General features: G+C 38.5%; 1 protein-coding gene across 1 annotated transcript in view; it reads left to right on the top strand.

The window, feature by feature from the left end:
• LOC117406791 (titin-like) overlaps positions 1-17796 on the top strand; it is a 165645-nt gene that overhangs the window by 103410 nt on the left and 44439 nt on the right. The window contains exons 178-210 of the mRNA XM_059033620.1: positions 213-363; positions 458-739; positions 827-1129; positions 1366-1668; positions 1759-2040; positions 2390-2689; positions 2777-3079; positions 3173-3481; positions 3591-3872; positions 3972-4271; positions 4376-4669; positions 4788-7754; positions 7840-8160; positions 8251-8535; positions 9675-9974; positions 10076-10378; positions 10467-10742; positions 10836-11135; positions 11226-11528; positions 11632-11931; positions 12024-12311; positions 12412-12708; positions 12806-13108; positions 13406-13711; positions 13809-14096; positions 14198-14488; positions 14611-14898; positions 15023-15613; positions 15707-15811; positions 15900-16097; positions 16203-16499; positions 16605-17192; positions 17292-17594. Of these exons, the coding sequence (XP_058889603.1) occupies positions 213-363; positions 458-739; positions 827-1129; positions 1366-1668; positions 1759-2040; positions 2390-2689; positions 2777-3079; positions 3173-3481; positions 3591-3872; positions 3972-4271; positions 4376-4669; positions 4788-7754; positions 7840-8160; positions 8251-8535; positions 9675-9974; positions 10076-10378; positions 10467-10742; positions 10836-11135; positions 11226-11528; positions 11632-11931; positions 12024-12311; positions 12412-12708; positions 12806-13108; positions 13406-13711; positions 13809-14096; positions 14198-14488; positions 14611-14898; positions 15023-15613; positions 15707-15811; positions 15900-16097; positions 16203-16499; positions 16605-17192; positions 17292-17594 (12607 nt within the window). The remainder of the gene's footprint in view (positions 1-212; positions 364-457; positions 740-826; positions 1130-1365; positions 1669-1758; positions 2041-2389; positions 2690-2776; positions 3080-3172; positions 3482-3590; positions 3873-3971; positions 4272-4375; positions 4670-4787; positions 7755-7839; positions 8161-8250; positions 8536-9674; positions 9975-10075; positions 10379-10466; positions 10743-10835; positions 11136-11225; positions 11529-11631; positions 11932-12023; positions 12312-12411; positions 12709-12805; positions 13109-13405; positions 13712-13808; positions 14097-14197; positions 14489-14610; positions 14899-15022; positions 15614-15706; positions 15812-15899; positions 16098-16202; positions 16500-16604; positions 17193-17291; positions 17595-17796) is intronic.

Raw genomic sequence — 17796 nt, 5'->3', positions numbered from 1 at the left:
CATTGTATGAGCCTGAGCAAGTCACTTAACCTTCTTGTGCTCCGTCTTTCGGGTAATTGTAAGTGACTCTGCAGCTGATGCATAGTTTACACACCCTAGTCTCTGTAAGTCGCCTTGGATAAAGGCATCTGCTAAATAAACAAATAATAATAGATCAAATATGAACTTATCATACATGTAAATAATTGTTATTGTTTTGTTTTCCATTTTAGGCCAAAGATAAAGAAGTTAGAGGAACCAAGTTTGTAGTACCAGGGCTCAAAGAAAAATCTCTGTACAGGTTTAGAGTACGAGCAGTAAATGCAGCGGGAGTTGGAGAGCCAGGAGATGTTTCGGATGTAATTGAAGTTAAAGACAGAACAAGTATGTGACATGAAAATGTGCAATTATTTACCCCCAACATTTTCCCATGTTTGTGTCGAATGTCATAAATGTATGTTTGTCTTATGTTTTTTAGTTATTCCTGAGGTGGACTTGGATGCCAGTGTAAAGGAGAGGATTGTTGTTCATGCTGGTGGTGTAATCCGCATACTTGCCTATGTATCAGGGAAGCCAGCTCCCCAGATCACATGGAGCAGAGAGGATGGTGCTTTGCCAGAAGAAGCTGCTGTTGAAACCACATCAATCAGCTCTGCTCTTGTAATTAAGAGATGCAAGAGAAAAGACCAAGGCATATACATTCTATCTGCCAAGAATGAAGGAGGTGAAAGAAAGAAGACCATTTTTGTTGATGTATTAGGTAAGAACAGGGAATTATTCTTATGTTTAGTGTTTTCTGTATAAAAAAAAGAAAAGATAAAACACATTATTTTCATTTAAATTATAGATGTTCCTGGCCCAGTTGGCAAACCCTTCCGAAGTGAGAACCTTACCAGTGACTCATGCAATTTAACTTGGTATTCTCCTGAGGATGACGGTGGATCTGCAGTTTCCAACTATATTATTGAGAAGCGGGAAGCAGATCGCAAAGGCTGGACAGCAGTGTCATACACAGTTACCAGGCAAAATGCAGTTGTCCAGGGCCTGATTGAAGGAAAAACATATTTCTTCAGAATTGCAGCTGAGAATATGATTGGTATGGGACCATTTGTTGAGACACAAGAGGAACTTCTGATCAAGCAACCTATTTGTAAGTATGATTACTAAAAAATCTCAGGAAGTGGCTAAAGCTCTATTTAAACATTGTGTAGTATTTAAACTTATATCTTGTAAAAATATTAAAAAAAGGTTTAAAAAGAAAGCATTTTATCAACATATGTAATTTTATTTTGTCCTAAAATAAGTGATACCAAAAAAAGAATAATTATAGAAATGTAACACTGATGATTATCCATAGACATTAAAATGTATAATTGTTCTTTCTAGCTGTACCTGAGCGACCTGAAGATCTTGACGTTACAGCTGTCACCAAGGACTCAGTTAGCCTCACCTGGAGGCCACCAAAGTATAATGGTGGGTCTGACATTACCATGTATGTTCTTGAGAGCCGTCTTATTGGCAAAGACAAATTCAACAGAGTCACAAAGGAAAAGCTGATGGACAGGAAATACACCGTTGAAGGACTGAAAGAAGGTGACACATTTGAATATCGTGTAAGTGCTGTAAACATCATTGGTCAAGGCAAGCCTTCGTTCTGCACCAAACCAATCACATGCAAGGATCAACTTGGTAAGAATTAAATTCATCAAGTATTTTTTTTTTGAGTGTTAGTCAAAAAGCATGATAACAGTATTTACTTATTTTATGTTTATTTTTCAGCACCACCAACTATAGAGCTTGACTTCCGTGACAAGTTCATAATACGTGTTGGTGAATCCTTCAGCCTTCCCGGGCGCTACACTGGAAAGCCAGCACCAAAGGTTATTTGGTCAAAGGATGACACTGAGGTTAAAGAAGATGACCACATAAAGATAAAGACCACTCCTACTACACTGTGTCTTGGTATAATGAAGTGTAAACGGGAACACAGTGGCCGATACTGTGTACTTGTAGAAAACAGTACTGGGTCACGTAAAGGCATTTGCAATGTAATTGTTGTTGGTGAGTTTAAAGTAATATTCATTTATATATATATATATATATATATATATATATATATATATATATATATATGTTATTTATTTCTTAGCAGACGCCCTTATCCAGGGCGACTTACAGTCGTAAATAAAAATACATTTCAAGAATCACAGTATAAGTATTAATAAAATTAAGAGCAAGATAAAATACAATCACTTCAGTTCTAGCAAGTACAAGTATATGACAAAATACGATTCAATAACAGAGCAGATAATAGTGTCAGTGATAGTTACATCTAATATATTTTAAAATATATTGTTATAGAAATTAAAGACAGTAACATTCCTTTTTTTTCTTTTTCTTTTTAATAAAGATCGTCCTCAGCCTCCAGAGGGTCCTGTCACCTTTGAAGAAGTTCATAGAGATCATATGGTTATTTCATGGAATCCTCCACTTGATAATGGTGGCGGTGAAATTACTAACTATATTATTGAGAAGAGAGATACAAACAGGGATCTTTGGATGCCTGTCACTTCTTCATCTACAAAGACAACATGTAAAGTGCCTAAACTAATAGAAGGAAGAGAATATATCATGAGGATCTGTGCTGAAAATGCATATGGCATCAGTGACCCACTGCACTCTGAGGAAATGAAGGCTAAGGATCTCTTCAGTATGTAGCAGTAATTTTTATATATATATAGTACTTATAAACTCCTACATCTATGCATTTAAATACTGATTTTCTTTTTTCTAACAGGAGTTCCTGAGGCACCTGAACAGCCAGTTGTTAAAGAAGTAAACAAAGATTCTGCACTGGTGTCATGGAACAGACCACGTGATGGTGGAAAGCCCATTATCAACTATCATCTTGAAAAGAAAGAGACTATGTCTACTCGTTGGGCTCGTGCTTCAAGGGAACTTATTTATCCAGATACACAGTATAGAGTGCCTGACCTCCTGGAGGGCTGTGAATATGAATTCCGAGTTATGGCAGAGAATGAAGTTGGTATTGGTGATCCAAGTCCTCCATCCAAACCCGTCTTTGCTAAAGATCCAATTGGTATGTTATAAAAGATTAACAATTACTTTAGTTTCATATTAATATCCAATTCTGAACGTGGTTTTGTTTAATAAAATGTTTGTTTGATTACAGTGAAACCAGGCCCACCTGTCAACCCAGAAGCTGTAGACAAAACTAAGAATTCAGTAGATCTTTCCTGGCACCCCCCCCGCCATGATGGCAAGGGCAAGATCTTTGGCTATCTGATTGAGTATCAAAAGCCCGGAGAAGAGGAGTGGAAGAAGGCAAATCACACTCCTGATTCATGTACTGACACGAAATTTAAAGTGACAGACCTCACCGATGGCGAGATTTACAGATTCAGGATTATGACTGTAAATGCAGCTGGTGAATCTGACCCGGCTTATGTCCGTGAACCAGTTCAAGCAAAGGATAGACTTGGTAACTATAATATGTCATCTGTGGTGCTGATAATTAACTTATTTAATGTATGAGCAGCTTTTGTAAAACCATTTTTTAAATGTATATATATATGTATTTTGTTTTTTAGAAAGTCCTGAGCTGTTGCTTGATGCTAACATGGCCCGTGAACACCTTGCCAGGGTAGGAACCACCATTACACTTAGTGCTGGAATCAAGGGAGTGCCTTTCCCCAAGGTTACATGGAAGAAAAATGACAAAGAAGTTCCCAACAAAGCTGATATTGAGGTGACACCTGTGGGAAGCAAACTTGAAATCCGCAACTGTGTTCGTCCTGATGGAGGATCATTTTCTCTGACAGTGGAAAATGAAGCTGGATCAAAGACTGTTGCAGTCAATGTGATAGTATTAGGTGTGTTATTTGAAAAAAAATATGGTATTAAGGAATAGTCGTTTATTCTGAAATGTAGGTTGCATTTTTCAATTTCTGTTTTGTTTTTCATCCCTTCAGATAAACCTGGTCCGCCAAGGAACCTAACCGTCTCTGAAATTAGATTTGATTCATGCTATCTTACCTGGAAGGAGCCAGAGGACAATGGTGGAGCTGTTATTTCTAACTATGTAGTGGAGAAACGAGACGTAGCAGCTGCCAAATGGATACCAATGTGTTCCTCATCTAAGAAGCACAGTATAATGGCTAAATACTTGATGGAAGGCAATCAGTATCTCTTCCGTGTTGCAGCTGAAAACCAGTTTGGAAGAAGTGAATTTGTTGAAACTTCCAAGCCCATTAAGGCTATTAATCCATTATGTGAGTATTATTTTCAGTTTACTTACCAGAATTGCTCATTTAAATACTTGGTAATGTCTATTTTTTTAATACTAAATACAATTTACCCTTTTCTATTTTTCAAGTCCCTCCTGGTCCGCCAAAGAACTTGCATCATGTAGATGCTGATAAAACTGAAGTCTCTCTTCTGTGGAATTGGCCTGATCGCACTGGAGGCAGTGATATCACTGGATTTTTAGTTGAGTACCAAGAAGAAGGCGCAACAGACTGGATTACATTTAAGACTGTCAGCATTCCTGAATGTCTCGTTACTGGACTCGAAGAAGGAAAAACATATAGATTCCGTGTGAAAGCAGAGAATGCTGTTGGTCTTAGCCGTCCTGACACAACAGTGCCAGTCCTGTGCCAAGAAAAACTTGGTAAGAAATTGTAGATTTTGTTTTTACTTTGCAGTGTGTCTATAACATTTTAGTAATTTCCCAAAGTTTAAGAATTAATATTAATTATTCTTAATATATTTTCTGTTTTTATTTGCAGTGCCTCCAACTATTGAAGTTGATGTGAAACTCATTGAAGGGCTTATTGTAAAGGCTGGAAGCAAAATCAAACTTCCTGCAATAATAAGAGGCATCCCTGTTCCTACTGCTAAGTGGGTTGTGGATGGCAGTGAAATCAAAACTGAAGGCAATTACTCAATTGATACTGATAACTTTTCAACAGTTCTTAACATTAAAGATTGCACAAGAAAAGACACTGGTGAATATTTGCTCACAGTGGCTAACCCTGCTGGCAGTAAGACAGTTGCCTTGCATCTAACTGTCCTTGATGTTCCCAGTCCTCCAGTTGGCCCCATTAACATCCTTGAGATAACACCTGAGCACATGGTTATAAACTGGCGCCCCCCAAAGGATGATGGTGGAAGTCCAGTAATGAATTACATTGTTGAAAAGAGAGAATCCAAGAAGGAAACATGGGGAGTAGTGAGTTCTGGAAGTACAAGTACAAAAGTTAAGATCCCGCGTCTTCAGAAGGGCTGTGAATATATTATGCGTGTCCGTGCTGAGAACAAGATTGGTATTGGTGAACCACTTGAGTCTCAACCAACTGTTGCCAAACATATGTTTGATCCTCCAGCACCGCCTGGTAAGCCAGTGGCTTCTGACATTACAGAAAATGCTGTAACAGTAAGTTGGACCATGCCAAAATCAGATGGCGGTAGCCCAATCAGTGGCTATATTGTGGAACGCAGAGAAATATCTGGAAAATGGATACGTGTAAACAAGACACCAGTTCTGGATCTCAGATACAGAGCTCAGGGACTTTTTGAGGGCAATACATATGAATTTAGAATCTTTGCTGAAAACATGGCTGGTATTGGTAGACCTTCTCCAGTCTCTGACCCAGTTAGAGCATCTCGTCCTATTACACCACCTGGGCCTCCAATCAATCCTAAACTTAAAGACTGGAGCAAACAATCAGCAGATTTGGTTTGGACAAAGCCTAATAGAGATGGAGGAAGTCCTGTCTTGGGATATATTATTGAGTGCCAGAAATCAACCAGTGTTCAGTGGGATAGAATTAACAAAGATGACCTGATAAAGCAGTGTGCATTTAGGGTACCAGGACTCATTGAAGGCACAGAATATAGATTCCGTGTTAGAGCTGCTAATGTTTATGGAGAAGGAGAACCAAGAGAACTTCCAGAATCTGTTATTGCAAAGGACATCCTCCAACCTCCAGAGATCAACCTTGATGTCACTTGCCGTGACTCAATGACTTTCAGGGTGGGACAGACGATTGCAGTTACAGCTCGTGTAAAGGGCAGACCAGATCCAGATATTACTTGGTCTAAGGATGCCAAAGTTTTGACAAGTGACAAGCGCACTGAAATGAATAATGAATATCCTTTGGTTGAGTTAATATTAAAGGAAGCTACCAGAGCAGACCATGGTAAATATTCAATTGTCGCTAAAAACAGCAGTGGTCAGGCCCAAGCAGCTGTTGTAGTAAATGTTCTTGACAGGCCTGGACCATGTCAGAATTTGAAGACATCGTATGTAACCAGAGAGTCTTGTGTAGTGTCATGGGAAAATCCAGAAGATCATGGAGGCACAGAGATTACAAACTATATTGTGGAATGCCGTGAACCTAGCCAAAGAGGATGGTCAATGATCTCTTCAGATGTTACCAGACGCCTGATCAAAGCCCCACTTTTGGAACACCATCAATATTTCTTCCGGGTGTGCGCTGAAAACAAGGTTGGTACTGGCCCAACCACTGAGACCAAGACACCGATTCTGGCTATTGATCCTGTTGAGAAACCAGGTGAACCAGAAAATCTACATATTGCTGATACTGGAAAAACATTTGTTCTTCTTAAATGGAGAAAACCTGATTATGATGGTGGTAGTCCCAACCTGTCCTACCATGTAGAAAGGAAGCCCAAAGATGCTGAAGAATGGGAAAGAGTTCACAAAGGAAGCATCAAGGAGACACATTTCATGGTTGATAGATGTATTGAAAATCAAACTTACCAGTTTAGAGTGCAGACAAAGAATGAGGGAGGAGAAAGCAACTGGGTTAGGACAGGTGAAATCGTAGTTAAACAAGAGTTACAGAAACCGGTTCTAGACCTGAAGCTGACTGGTCTATTGGTTGTGAAGGCAGGTGATTCCATACGAATTGAAGCTGCTCTCAGAGGAAAACCTCAACCTGAAGTCACATGGGTAAAGGACAAGGATGTTGCTGACATAAGCAAAAATCCTAGACTTCAAATTGAAACTGCTTCTGAATATTCTAAATTTCTTATGACCAAATCCAGACGAAGTGACAGTGGGAAATATGTAATAACTGCAACGAACCCTGCTGGCAGCTTCACAGCTTATGCCACTGTAAATGTCCTTGATAAACCAGGACCCATCAGAGATTTGAAGATCACTGGAATTTCAAGTGACAGATGTAATGTTATGTGGGATCCTCCTGAGGATGATGGTGGCTGTGAAATTCAGAACTACATTTTGGAAAAATGTGAGAGCAAGAGAATGGTATGGTCTACTTATTCAGCTTCTGTTATGACAAACTACGCTCATGTCACTCATCTTGTGGAAGGTAATGAATATATCTTCAGGGTGCGGGCTGAAAACAAAATGGGCACTGGTCCACCAATGGAGAGCAAGCCAATTGTTGCCAAGACACAATTTAATAAGCCTGGCCAGCCAGATCCTCCAGAGGTCACAAAGATTAGCAAGGACGAAATGACAGTCATATGGACTCCACCTGAAAATGATGGTGGCAAATCCATTACAGGATACATTCTAGAAAGAAAGGAGAAACGAGCAATTAGATGGGTGCCAGTTACCAAAAGTCCAATTCCAGAGAGACGTATGAAAGTTACTAATTTGATCCCAGGTCATGAATATCAGTTCCGTGTGAAAGCTGAAAATGAAGTTGGCTTAGGAGAACCAAGCATACCTTCAAGATCTGTGGCTGCAAAAGACCCAATAGGTACGTATCTATTTTGATACATTTCAAAACTAAACAGATAATGTTTCCTAAAAGGTATTTGCTAATTTGTTTCTTTTCTTTTCAGAACCTCCTGGTCCTCCCACTGGGTTGAAGGTGGTTGACAGCACAAAGACTTCCGTCACACTTGGATGGGTTAAACCAATATATGATGGTGGTGCTCCTATTATTGGATATGTGGTTGAAATGAGACCGAAGGGACCAAGTGATAAACCAGATGAGGGTTGGAAGAGGTGCAACGTAGCTGCACAACTTGTCCTGACTGAATTTACTGTCACCAGCCTTGATGAGAAACAGGAGTATGAATTCCGAGTTTCTGCAATGAATCAGGTTGGCTTAGGCCGTCCTGCAGACTTGAAAGAAGCAGTGTCACCAAGAGAGATACTTGGTAAATTAAGTTTTCCTTTCAATTGCTACAGTTTTCAACTGTTTAAAATTAATTTCCTGTAACATTAAAACATATATTTATATTTTACAGAGGCACCTGAAATTGACTTGGATGCAAGTCTCAGAAAGGTTCTTACTGTTAGAGCTGGATGTCCTATCAGACTGTTTGCCACAATTAGAGGAAGGCCTGCACCAAAAGTGTCCTGGAGGAGGATGGGTATTGACAATGTTGTCAGAAAGGGTCACGTGGATCTGATTGACACAATGACTTTCCTCGTTATCCCTGAAAGTACACGTGAGGATTCAGGAAAATATTCCCTGACGCTGACTAGCCCAGCTGGAGAGAAAGCGGTCTTTGTTAATGTTAAAGTTCTTGGTATGTATGATTTATTTATTTTTATATATATATATATATATTAGGGCTGTCAAGCGATTAAAAAATTTAATCACGATTAATCTTGAGATTTAAAAAAAATATCTATATTAATCTTGGTTTTAATCGCATATTTAATTGATACAATTACTGCATCTATCTCATTTAAGTTTATATTATTATTATTATTATTATTATTATTATTATTATTATTATTATTATTATTATTATTATTATCCACAAATCAACCCAGCCTAACCCTGTTTTCCTATTTCTGGATTCTGGATCCTATTTGTTGGTCCCTCTTTATGGTTTTATATGTATTTACAATCCAGCATTTGTTGTTAAATAGTTTGAACCAACTGCTAAATCACAAAGGAATCAGTTTATTACTCACCTTACTGCATTTAAAATTATCAATTTCCTTTACTCATAAACTGATGTTTTTCATCGCCGTTCAAATAAATAATAATTAAAAATTCTCTTTTATTAATAACGTGAAATTGCCTAAGTCAAACAAAACATCCACTGAGTGACGGTTGTATCCTCCATAATTGTAAATAATATTGGTTAAAATAAATATGTTTTTTTAAATAAAACAAAGCTACAATGTTAACGGGTCTGCAGTCGGTAGCTATATCGACTTTGCAAAAGCACTTGTATAGTATCGTACTTAGCTTGATTCATGGGTTTCCTTTGTTGTTGCAGAAGAACTACTAGAAAGTGTATTTTGAGAAGTGAAAGCATGTTTAGCACACAGATGGTACAGCAGACTAGATGCACTTCTGTGATGCTGGAACTCACTTTGACAGTAGATACAAGTAACCCTCTTTCTAGCCAATGAACTGTCAAAGATTTTTAAAAATACACTTCCCATTCACAAGTCCTTCAGTTTGATTGCTTTGCTACATAATGCAGTTCCGTAACTAATTTTATATTCAAACGATGACTACACTGATTCAATCCTGGCATGCACCTGAGTGTATTAAAATGGTGCTGCAGGAAATTAATTACAGTATGCTATAAGGGACAAGACAGAGGAGTGTGATTAATTGACAGCCCTATACTTTTGGTTTATTATTTTATGTCTACAGTGTCCTAAAATCTTCTATACTTAACTGAGTGTATTGCTTATTCAACAGACACTCCTGGACCTGTAGCAGATTTGGGTGTTGCTGATATTACAAAGATGTCTTGCAAACTGTCTTGGTCACCTCCTGAAAACGATGGTGGAAGTTCAGTGACACACTATATCCTTGAAAAGCGTGAGGCTGACAGGAAGACTTGGGCCACTGTTATTGCCGACCTGAAGAAGACCAGCTTTAGTGTGGCAAATCTAGTGCCAGGCAATGAATACTATTTCAGAGTCACAGCTGTCAATGAGTATGGCTCAGGTGTTCCTAAAGACACAGGAAGTGCTATCCTTGCAACAAATCCTATCAGTAAGTTTATTTTATTTGCCTTAAATCTAAAATTAAAAATATTATTATATCCATTACAGAATATTTGCAATTTCCTAATATATACTTGTTTACTACTAAAGGTGAACCTGACCCACCAAAGAAAGTTGATGTCATGGATATTACAAAGAACAGTGCAACTGTGGCCTGGGAGCGCCCACTGCGGGATGGAGGTGCTAAAATTGACGGGTATATAATTGACTACATAGAAGATGGTCAACCAGATGAACGCTGGACACCATACTCTGTTGTGAAAGATCTGAGCATTGTTGTTGTTGGACTGAAAGAAGGCAAAAAATATAAATTCAGAGTGGCAGCAAGAAACCCTGTTGGTAGCAGTCTGCCACGAGAAGTAGAAGGAATGTTTGAAATCAAGGAACAACTCAGTAAGTCTCTCTCTCTCTTTCTCTGTCCATGTCCATTCCTCTCTCACTCTTTTTCTGCTTTACTTATATTTATATGTTCTTTTTTCAGTGGCACCTAAGATTATTATGCCTGAGCATGTTTCCACCAAAGCTGGACAGAAACTCAGAGTTGAAGCTCATGTAGCTGGAAAGCCTGCCCCACTCTGCAAGTGGAAGAAGGGAGATGATGATGTGGTCCCATCTAGTCGTCTGGCAGTGCATAAGGCTCAGAATACTTGCGTACTCATTATCAAGGATGTCACAAGGCAGGATAGCGGTTACTACAGTCTTTCAGCCGAAAACAGCTCTGGCACTGTTTCTCAAATCCTCAGAGTAGTGATTATGGGTATGTTTTTTGTTTTTGTAATAAAAAAAATAAATAATGATAATTGTAACAATAACCATAATAATAATGTGCTATAATTGCTTTGCATTACAGATATCCCTGGCCCTCCAGAGCCACCATTTACAATCAGTGACATTGATGCCGATGCATGCTCTCTGTCTTGGCACATACCACGTGAAAATGGTGGAAGCAACATTACTAACTATGTGATTGAGAAGTGTGATGTAAGCAGAGGTGACTGGGTCACTGTAGTTTCATCTGTTACAAAGACAAGCTGCAGAATTGGAAAACTCACCCCTAATAAGGAGTACATCTTCCGTGTTCGTTCTGAAAACCGATTTGGCATTTCAGATCCCATTCAATCTGATAGAATGATCGCAAAATTCCCATTTGGTAAGTTCTTAATACATATTTATTCTTGGTTCTCTTTGAAAAAAAATAAAGGCCCATCCTTACACTAATTGATTTTTGTATTCCTTACAGAGGTACCCAGTGAACCAAAAAATGCCCGCATCAACAAGGTCAATAAAGACTGCATCTTCGTGGCCTGGGACAGACCAGAAAGTGATGGTGGCAGCCCAATTACTGGTTACTACATTGAGCGTAAAGAAAGAAACAGCCTTCTCTGGGTTAAGGCCAATGACACAGTTGTTCGTAATGTTGAATATCCATGTGCTGGTCTTATTGAAGGCCTTGAGTATACCTTCAGAATATCTGCCCTTAACCGAGCTGGTTCCAGTAAACCAAGCAAACCAACCGAGTTTGTCACTGCAAGAACACCAGTTGGTATGTGCTTGTTTGTACTACTTTTGTATATTCCACTTGATACATGTTAGATATGGTGTTAAATCGAAATAAAACCAAACATGTCTTCATTGTTTTGTTGCAGATCCACCAGGCAAACCTGAAATCCTTGATGTAACTAAGAGTACAGTAGCCCTTGTCTGGACCCGACCAAAGCATGATGGTGGTAGTAGAATCATTGGATATTATGTTGAAGCATGCAAACTCCCTGGTGATAAATGGATACGTTGCAATACAAGCAGTCAAAATGTACCTCGTGAAGAATATACTGCTTCTGGACTGGAAGAAGGAGCTCAATATCAGTTCAGAATTATAGCCAAGACCACTATAAATATCAGCCGACCATCCGAACTGTCTGACCCAATTACTATCCAGGCAGAAAATGGTAAGTGTACCTCTGTTTTTTAAAACAATAAACTCCTGCATGTAGTTGTAAAAATCATGATTGTTTATGTATTTTCTTCCCTCCATTTTCAGTTCCACCAAGGGTTGAATTGGGTGTTTCTATGAAGACTATGATTACTGTAAAGGCTGGAACCAATGTTTGCCTTGAGGCTAATGTCTTCGGAAAGCCCATGCCAAAGATCACTTGGAAAAAGGATGGGGAAGTTGTGACAGCTGCTGAAGGCATTAAAATCACCACAAATAGAAACCTTTGCCACTTGGAACTGTTTAGCGTACTGAGGAAAGAGTCTGGAGAATATACCATTTTGGCTGAAAATGCAAGTGGTTCTAAATCAGCCAACATGAAACTGAAAGTACTTGGTAAGTGAATAGTGAAACAATACCCATAACTTTAGTTTTATCTATACAGTAAAAAAAAATGTTAAAAGGAAAATTAATTGTGTATATATTCTTCTTTTAGACAAACCTGGTCCTCCAGCTTCTGTCAGAATAAGCAATGTCTACTCAGATCGTGTCAACCTTTCTTGGGAACCACCACTTGCGGATGGCGGCTCTGAAATTACTAACTACATTGTTGATAAACGTGAGACAAGTAGACCTAACTGGGCTCAAGTCACAGCCAATGTTCAGATTACGAGCAGTTCTGTTGAGAAACTTATTGAGGGACATGAATACCAGTTCCGTATCAGTGCTGAAAACAAGTATGGTGTTGGTGACCCAATCTTGACCAATGCTGTGTTTGCTAAGAACCCATATGGTAAGATAGCATTGCTTTAATTTTATTTTACATTAAAAATAATTTTATACATTTAACTATTAGAATATTAAAATATGTCTAATTTGTTTTCTCTCAGATGTTCCTGGCCCTTGTGAGCCTCCAGTTATTACTAATATCACAAAAGATCATATGACTGTCAGCTGGAAAACACCTGCAAATGATGGTGGATCAACTATCCTTGGATATATTCTGGAGAAGCGTGAAACAAAGGCTGTTAACTGGGGTAAAGTTAACAGAAAGCCAGTGATTGAAAGAACAGTCAAAGCAACAGGACTTCAGGAAGGTGCCGAATATGAGTACAGAGTCATTGCAATGAACAAGGCTGGACTAGGGAAACCTAGTGATGTATCTAGGGGAGCCACTGCTTTTGATCCTCAATGTAAGTATACTGGTCTATAGGTTTGCTAACTTAACACAACGGTTATTTTACTAAGGTTTTGCTCTAGTTAAAGTTTGCTCTACAGTTTTATTTGTTTTGTTCTCCAATAGAATAAAACACTTATCAAACCAGTAAGAAACAACTCTGAACTATAGTATTGAAGTATTCATGTATTTTAATTCCATTTAGAAAAAGTTTAACACATTTTGAACTGGAACAACATTAAAGTTAATCTTTCCAAAAGCAGTACATTTGTCTTTTTTTTTTTTTAATACATTTTGTATCTTTGTCATGTAGATCCTCCAGGCCCACCAGCTTTCCCAAAGGTGCTTGATACAACTAACAGCACAGTTAGCCTTACATGGAGTAAACCAGCATACGATGGCGGCAGCCCTATTTTAGGCTACCTGGTTGAGATTAAAAGAGCAGATTCTCAAGACTGGATACGCTGCAATGTACCAAAGAACCTTCACGAAACACGTTACACTGTTACTGGACTTGCTGACAATACAGAATACCAGTTCCGTGTGACTGCAGTAAACAAGATTGGTTACAGTGAGCCAAGTGAAGTTCCTGATAAGCATTTCGCAAAGGACATCCTAAGTATGTATTCTTAAAAGCACTATGTAAAATTCTATTTTGTCAGAAGTGTTTTGTTGATGTTGTAAAGTACACAGTTTTAATTAACTTTTTTTTTCAGTTGCTCCTGAAGCTGATCTGGATGCTGATCTTAGGAAAGTCCTTGTGTTGCGTGCTGGAGTAACAATGAGGTTATATGTGCCAGTAAGGGGTCGACCTGCTCCAAAGGTTACTTGGGCTAAGATGAACATGAACATAAGAGACAGACAAGGACTAGAAATCAAGACAACTGAATATGACACCTTAGTGTACTGTGAAAATGTAAACAGATATGATGCTGGCAAATACATATTGACACTGGAGAATAGTAGCGGCATGAAGACATACACAGTTGTTGTGAAAGTTCTTGGTAAGTATCTTCTCTACAAGTTGTAAAACATACATTTTGTGTATTTAGATTTTACCATTGTGTATTTTTTTCTTTTGTTTTTACTATTTAACTTTATTTAGATACACCTGGACCTCCACTTAACATTATTGTCAAAGAAACATCAAAAGACTATGCAGCTATCTCTTGGGATCCTCCTCTTATTGATGGTGGCAGCCCAGTAAAGAGCTATATTGTAGAAAAGCGTGATGCTGAGAGAAAGGCATGGTCCACAGTTTCAACAGACTGTCCAAAAACATCCTTCAGAATCAACAACTTGGAAGAAAGTAAATACTATTTCTTCAGAGTCTTGGCTGAAAATGAATACGGCATTGGCGAGCCATGTGAAACCCATGATGCTGTCAAAGCTTCAGGTAGGTTAAAACAGCACATCTTTCTGTTACTGGGCAGACTGAGAATAAAAGTATATACCCTATTACAAAATATGTGTATGTGTTAGTTATGATTGGTTATATATATATATAATTTTTTTCAGAACAACCTGGACCAGTAATAGACTTCAAAACTTTACTTGTTACCAAGAATTCATGCACATTGGCCTGGAAGAAACCTATGAGTGATGGTGGAAGCCGCATTATTGCATATGTTCTAGAAGTTTCAATTGGTGATGACAAGTGGAAAGAGATTATGAAGTCCAAGAATATGCAGCACAACTTGAAAGATTTGGAAGAAGGAAATGAATACTCATTCAGAGTGAGAGCTCTGAATGATGCTGGATACAGCTCACCACAAGAGCTTAATGTTGTCGCCAAAGATCATATTAGTAAGAATCAACTGGATTAACACTTTTTTTATTGTTGCATTCATATAAAGTAAAATGGTTGGATAATTTAATCGGATAATTGTAATATCATACATTTAAATTAATTGCATTACTGTCTTTGCAGTTCCTCCAAGTGCTGACTTACGAGACCTCCCAGATTTGTGCTACATTGCAAAAGAAGGAAGCAGCTTCCGTCTTAAGATCCCGATCAGTGGCAAGCCTGTCCCATCTGTTACATGGAAGAAAGGTGAAGATCTGGTGTTGACTGACACTGGCCGAGTCTCTGTGGAATATTCTGCCGTTAATACCACCCTTCTGGTCCGTGACTGTCAAAAAAATGATGCAGCAAAATACACAATTACCTTGAAGAACACTGCAGGCACAAAGGAATCTACTATCTTTATGAAGGTTGTTGGGAAACCCGGAATACCAACAGGCCCTATCAAGTTTGATGAAGTCACAGCTGATGCAATGACCTTAAAATGGGGCCCTCCAAAGGATGATGGTGGTTCAGAAATTTCCAATTATATCCTTGAGAAGAGGGATTCAACAACCAACAAGTGGGTCACATGTGCATCTGCTGTACAGAAAACTACCTACAGAGTTACAAGACTCCATGAAGGAAATGAATATCTCTTCAGAGTCAGTGCGGAAAACAAATATGGAGTTAGTGAAGGCCTCAAATCTGATACTATTGTGGCCCAGCATCCATTTAGTAAGTGTGTGTTTTTTATATGCCAAATAATGTATATTATTTTGTGCTAGAGCTTTTTCTAAAATATATCTTATTTGGAATTCCCCCCCTTAGATGTTCCTGATGCCCCACCTCCCCCAGAAATTGTTGCTGTAAGACATGAATCTGCATCTTTGGCTTGGTCAGACCCAAGAAAAACGGGAGGCTCCCCAATAACAGGTAACTGAGTTACTCTGAATTATTATTATTATTTTATTTTAATTTAGACTGGACAAAGCAATACTATTTGTTTATGTTTAATTCTCAGGCTATCATGTTGAATACAAAGAAAGAAATAGTCTTTTGTGGAAACGAGCGAGCAAGACACCATTGAGGATGAAGGACTACAGAGTGTGTGGTTTAACTGAAGGTCTCGAGTATGAATTCCGAGTTATGGCCATTAATATGGCAGGTGTGGGCAAGCCAAGCTTACCATCTCAGCCAGTAATAGCCCTTGATCCAATCGGTAAGTATAATATCTTCATGCCTCCCTGATGTCTAGTCTAAGTTGTCTGTACATTTTATATTAAATAAAAATCCTCCATTTAATCAAACATTCTTTTTTTTATAGATCCTCCTGGTAAACCTGATGTGATCAGTGTTACAAGAAGCACTGTAACTCTTATATGGACAGAACCCAAATATGATGGCGGACACAAACTGACAGGTTATATTATTGAGAAGCGGGATCTGCCTTCCAAAGCCTGGATGAAAGCTAACCACGTTAATGTACAAGAATGTGCATATACTGTTACAGATTTGACTGAGGGCTGCAAATATGAATTCAGAATCAGAGCTAAGAATGCAGCTGGTGCCATAAGTCCTCCTTCTGAGCAAACAGACACAATCGTATGCAAAGATGAATACGGTATTTGAGTTTTTACATTTGATTTACTTCTGTCATAATTTTTCATTTTTCAGTGCATTTTGTTAAGGATTTGTGTTAAAAATGTTTCTCTTTTTTTCTTTTCAGAGGCACCAACTATTGTTATTGATGCAACCGTAAAGGAAGGACTCACAGTCAGAGCAGGAGACACAATTGTTATAACTGCTACTAGCATCCTTGGAAAGCCTCCTCCAACATCAGTTTGGTCTAAAGGTGGAAAGGACTTTAAGCCTTCTGACATTGTTGCAATTGAAACAACTCCAACTTCATCAACTTTGTCTGTCAAGTACGCTACAAGAAAGGATTCTGGAGAATATACCATCAGTGCGAGTAATCCATTTGGCACAAAAGACGAGCATGTGAAAGTGAAAGTTTTAGATGTTCCTGGGCCCCCTGGACCCATTGAAGCTAGCAATGTCTCTTCTGAAAAGGTTACTCTAACATGGACACCACCTCGTGAAGATGGAGGATCTGCAATCAAGTCCTATGTTCTAGAAAAGAGGGAAACTAGCCGTCTTCTCTGGACACTGCTTGCTGAAAACATCATGGATTGTCGATTTGTTGCTAGAAAGCTTATCCAGGGCAATGAATACATCTTCCGTGTCTCGGCTGTGAACCAGTATGGTGTTGGTGACGCAGTGCAGTCTGATGCAGTTAAAATGGTGGATAGATTTGGTATGTTGAATAGCATTTTATATTTAAAGATTTTTTTTTTGATGATTGGGTTTTAATATATAAACTCTAAATACAATTTCTTTTTTTTTTTTAAACCAGGACCCCCAGGACCTCCTGGGAAACCAGAAATTGATAACGTTTCTAAGAATACAGTTACCATTTCCTGGAAGAGACCAGCTGACGATGGTGGAAGTGACATCACAGGATATTATGTTGAAAGAAAGGAAAGGAAAGGATTGAGATGGGTTAGAGCAACAAAGAAAACCATCTCAGATCTTCGCTACAAAGTGTCAGGCCTTTCTGAGGGAGTGGAGTATGAATTCAGAGTGACAGCAGAAAATAAAGCAGGCCTTGGAGAACCCAGTGATGCATCACAGCACGTAATGACTAAGGATGTGGCATGTGAGTACATTGCTTTGTTTTGTTTTTGTTTATATTTTTCTTAGGTGGTCAAATATGCTATTTGAGAAAGGGTTCTGGACAACATACTATCAGCACTATTCTATAGTCATGCCAGACAGGGGATTCCATATCTGTTGTCTGAATTAAAACCAGTTCATAATTTTTTTTTAGTATTTTAACTGTTTACATTAATGTACATATA

This window comes from Acipenser ruthenus, chromosome 11 (assembly GCF_902713425.1).
Source record: "Acipenser ruthenus chromosome 11, fAciRut3.2 maternal haplotype, whole genome shotgun sequence".
Taxonomy (NCBI): Eukaryota; Metazoa; Chordata; class Actinopteri; order Acipenseriformes; family Acipenseridae; genus Acipenser; species Acipenser ruthenus.
The sequence above is the reverse complement of the archived record's forward strand: the minus strand, read 5'-3'. Positions and strand labels throughout refer to the sequence as shown.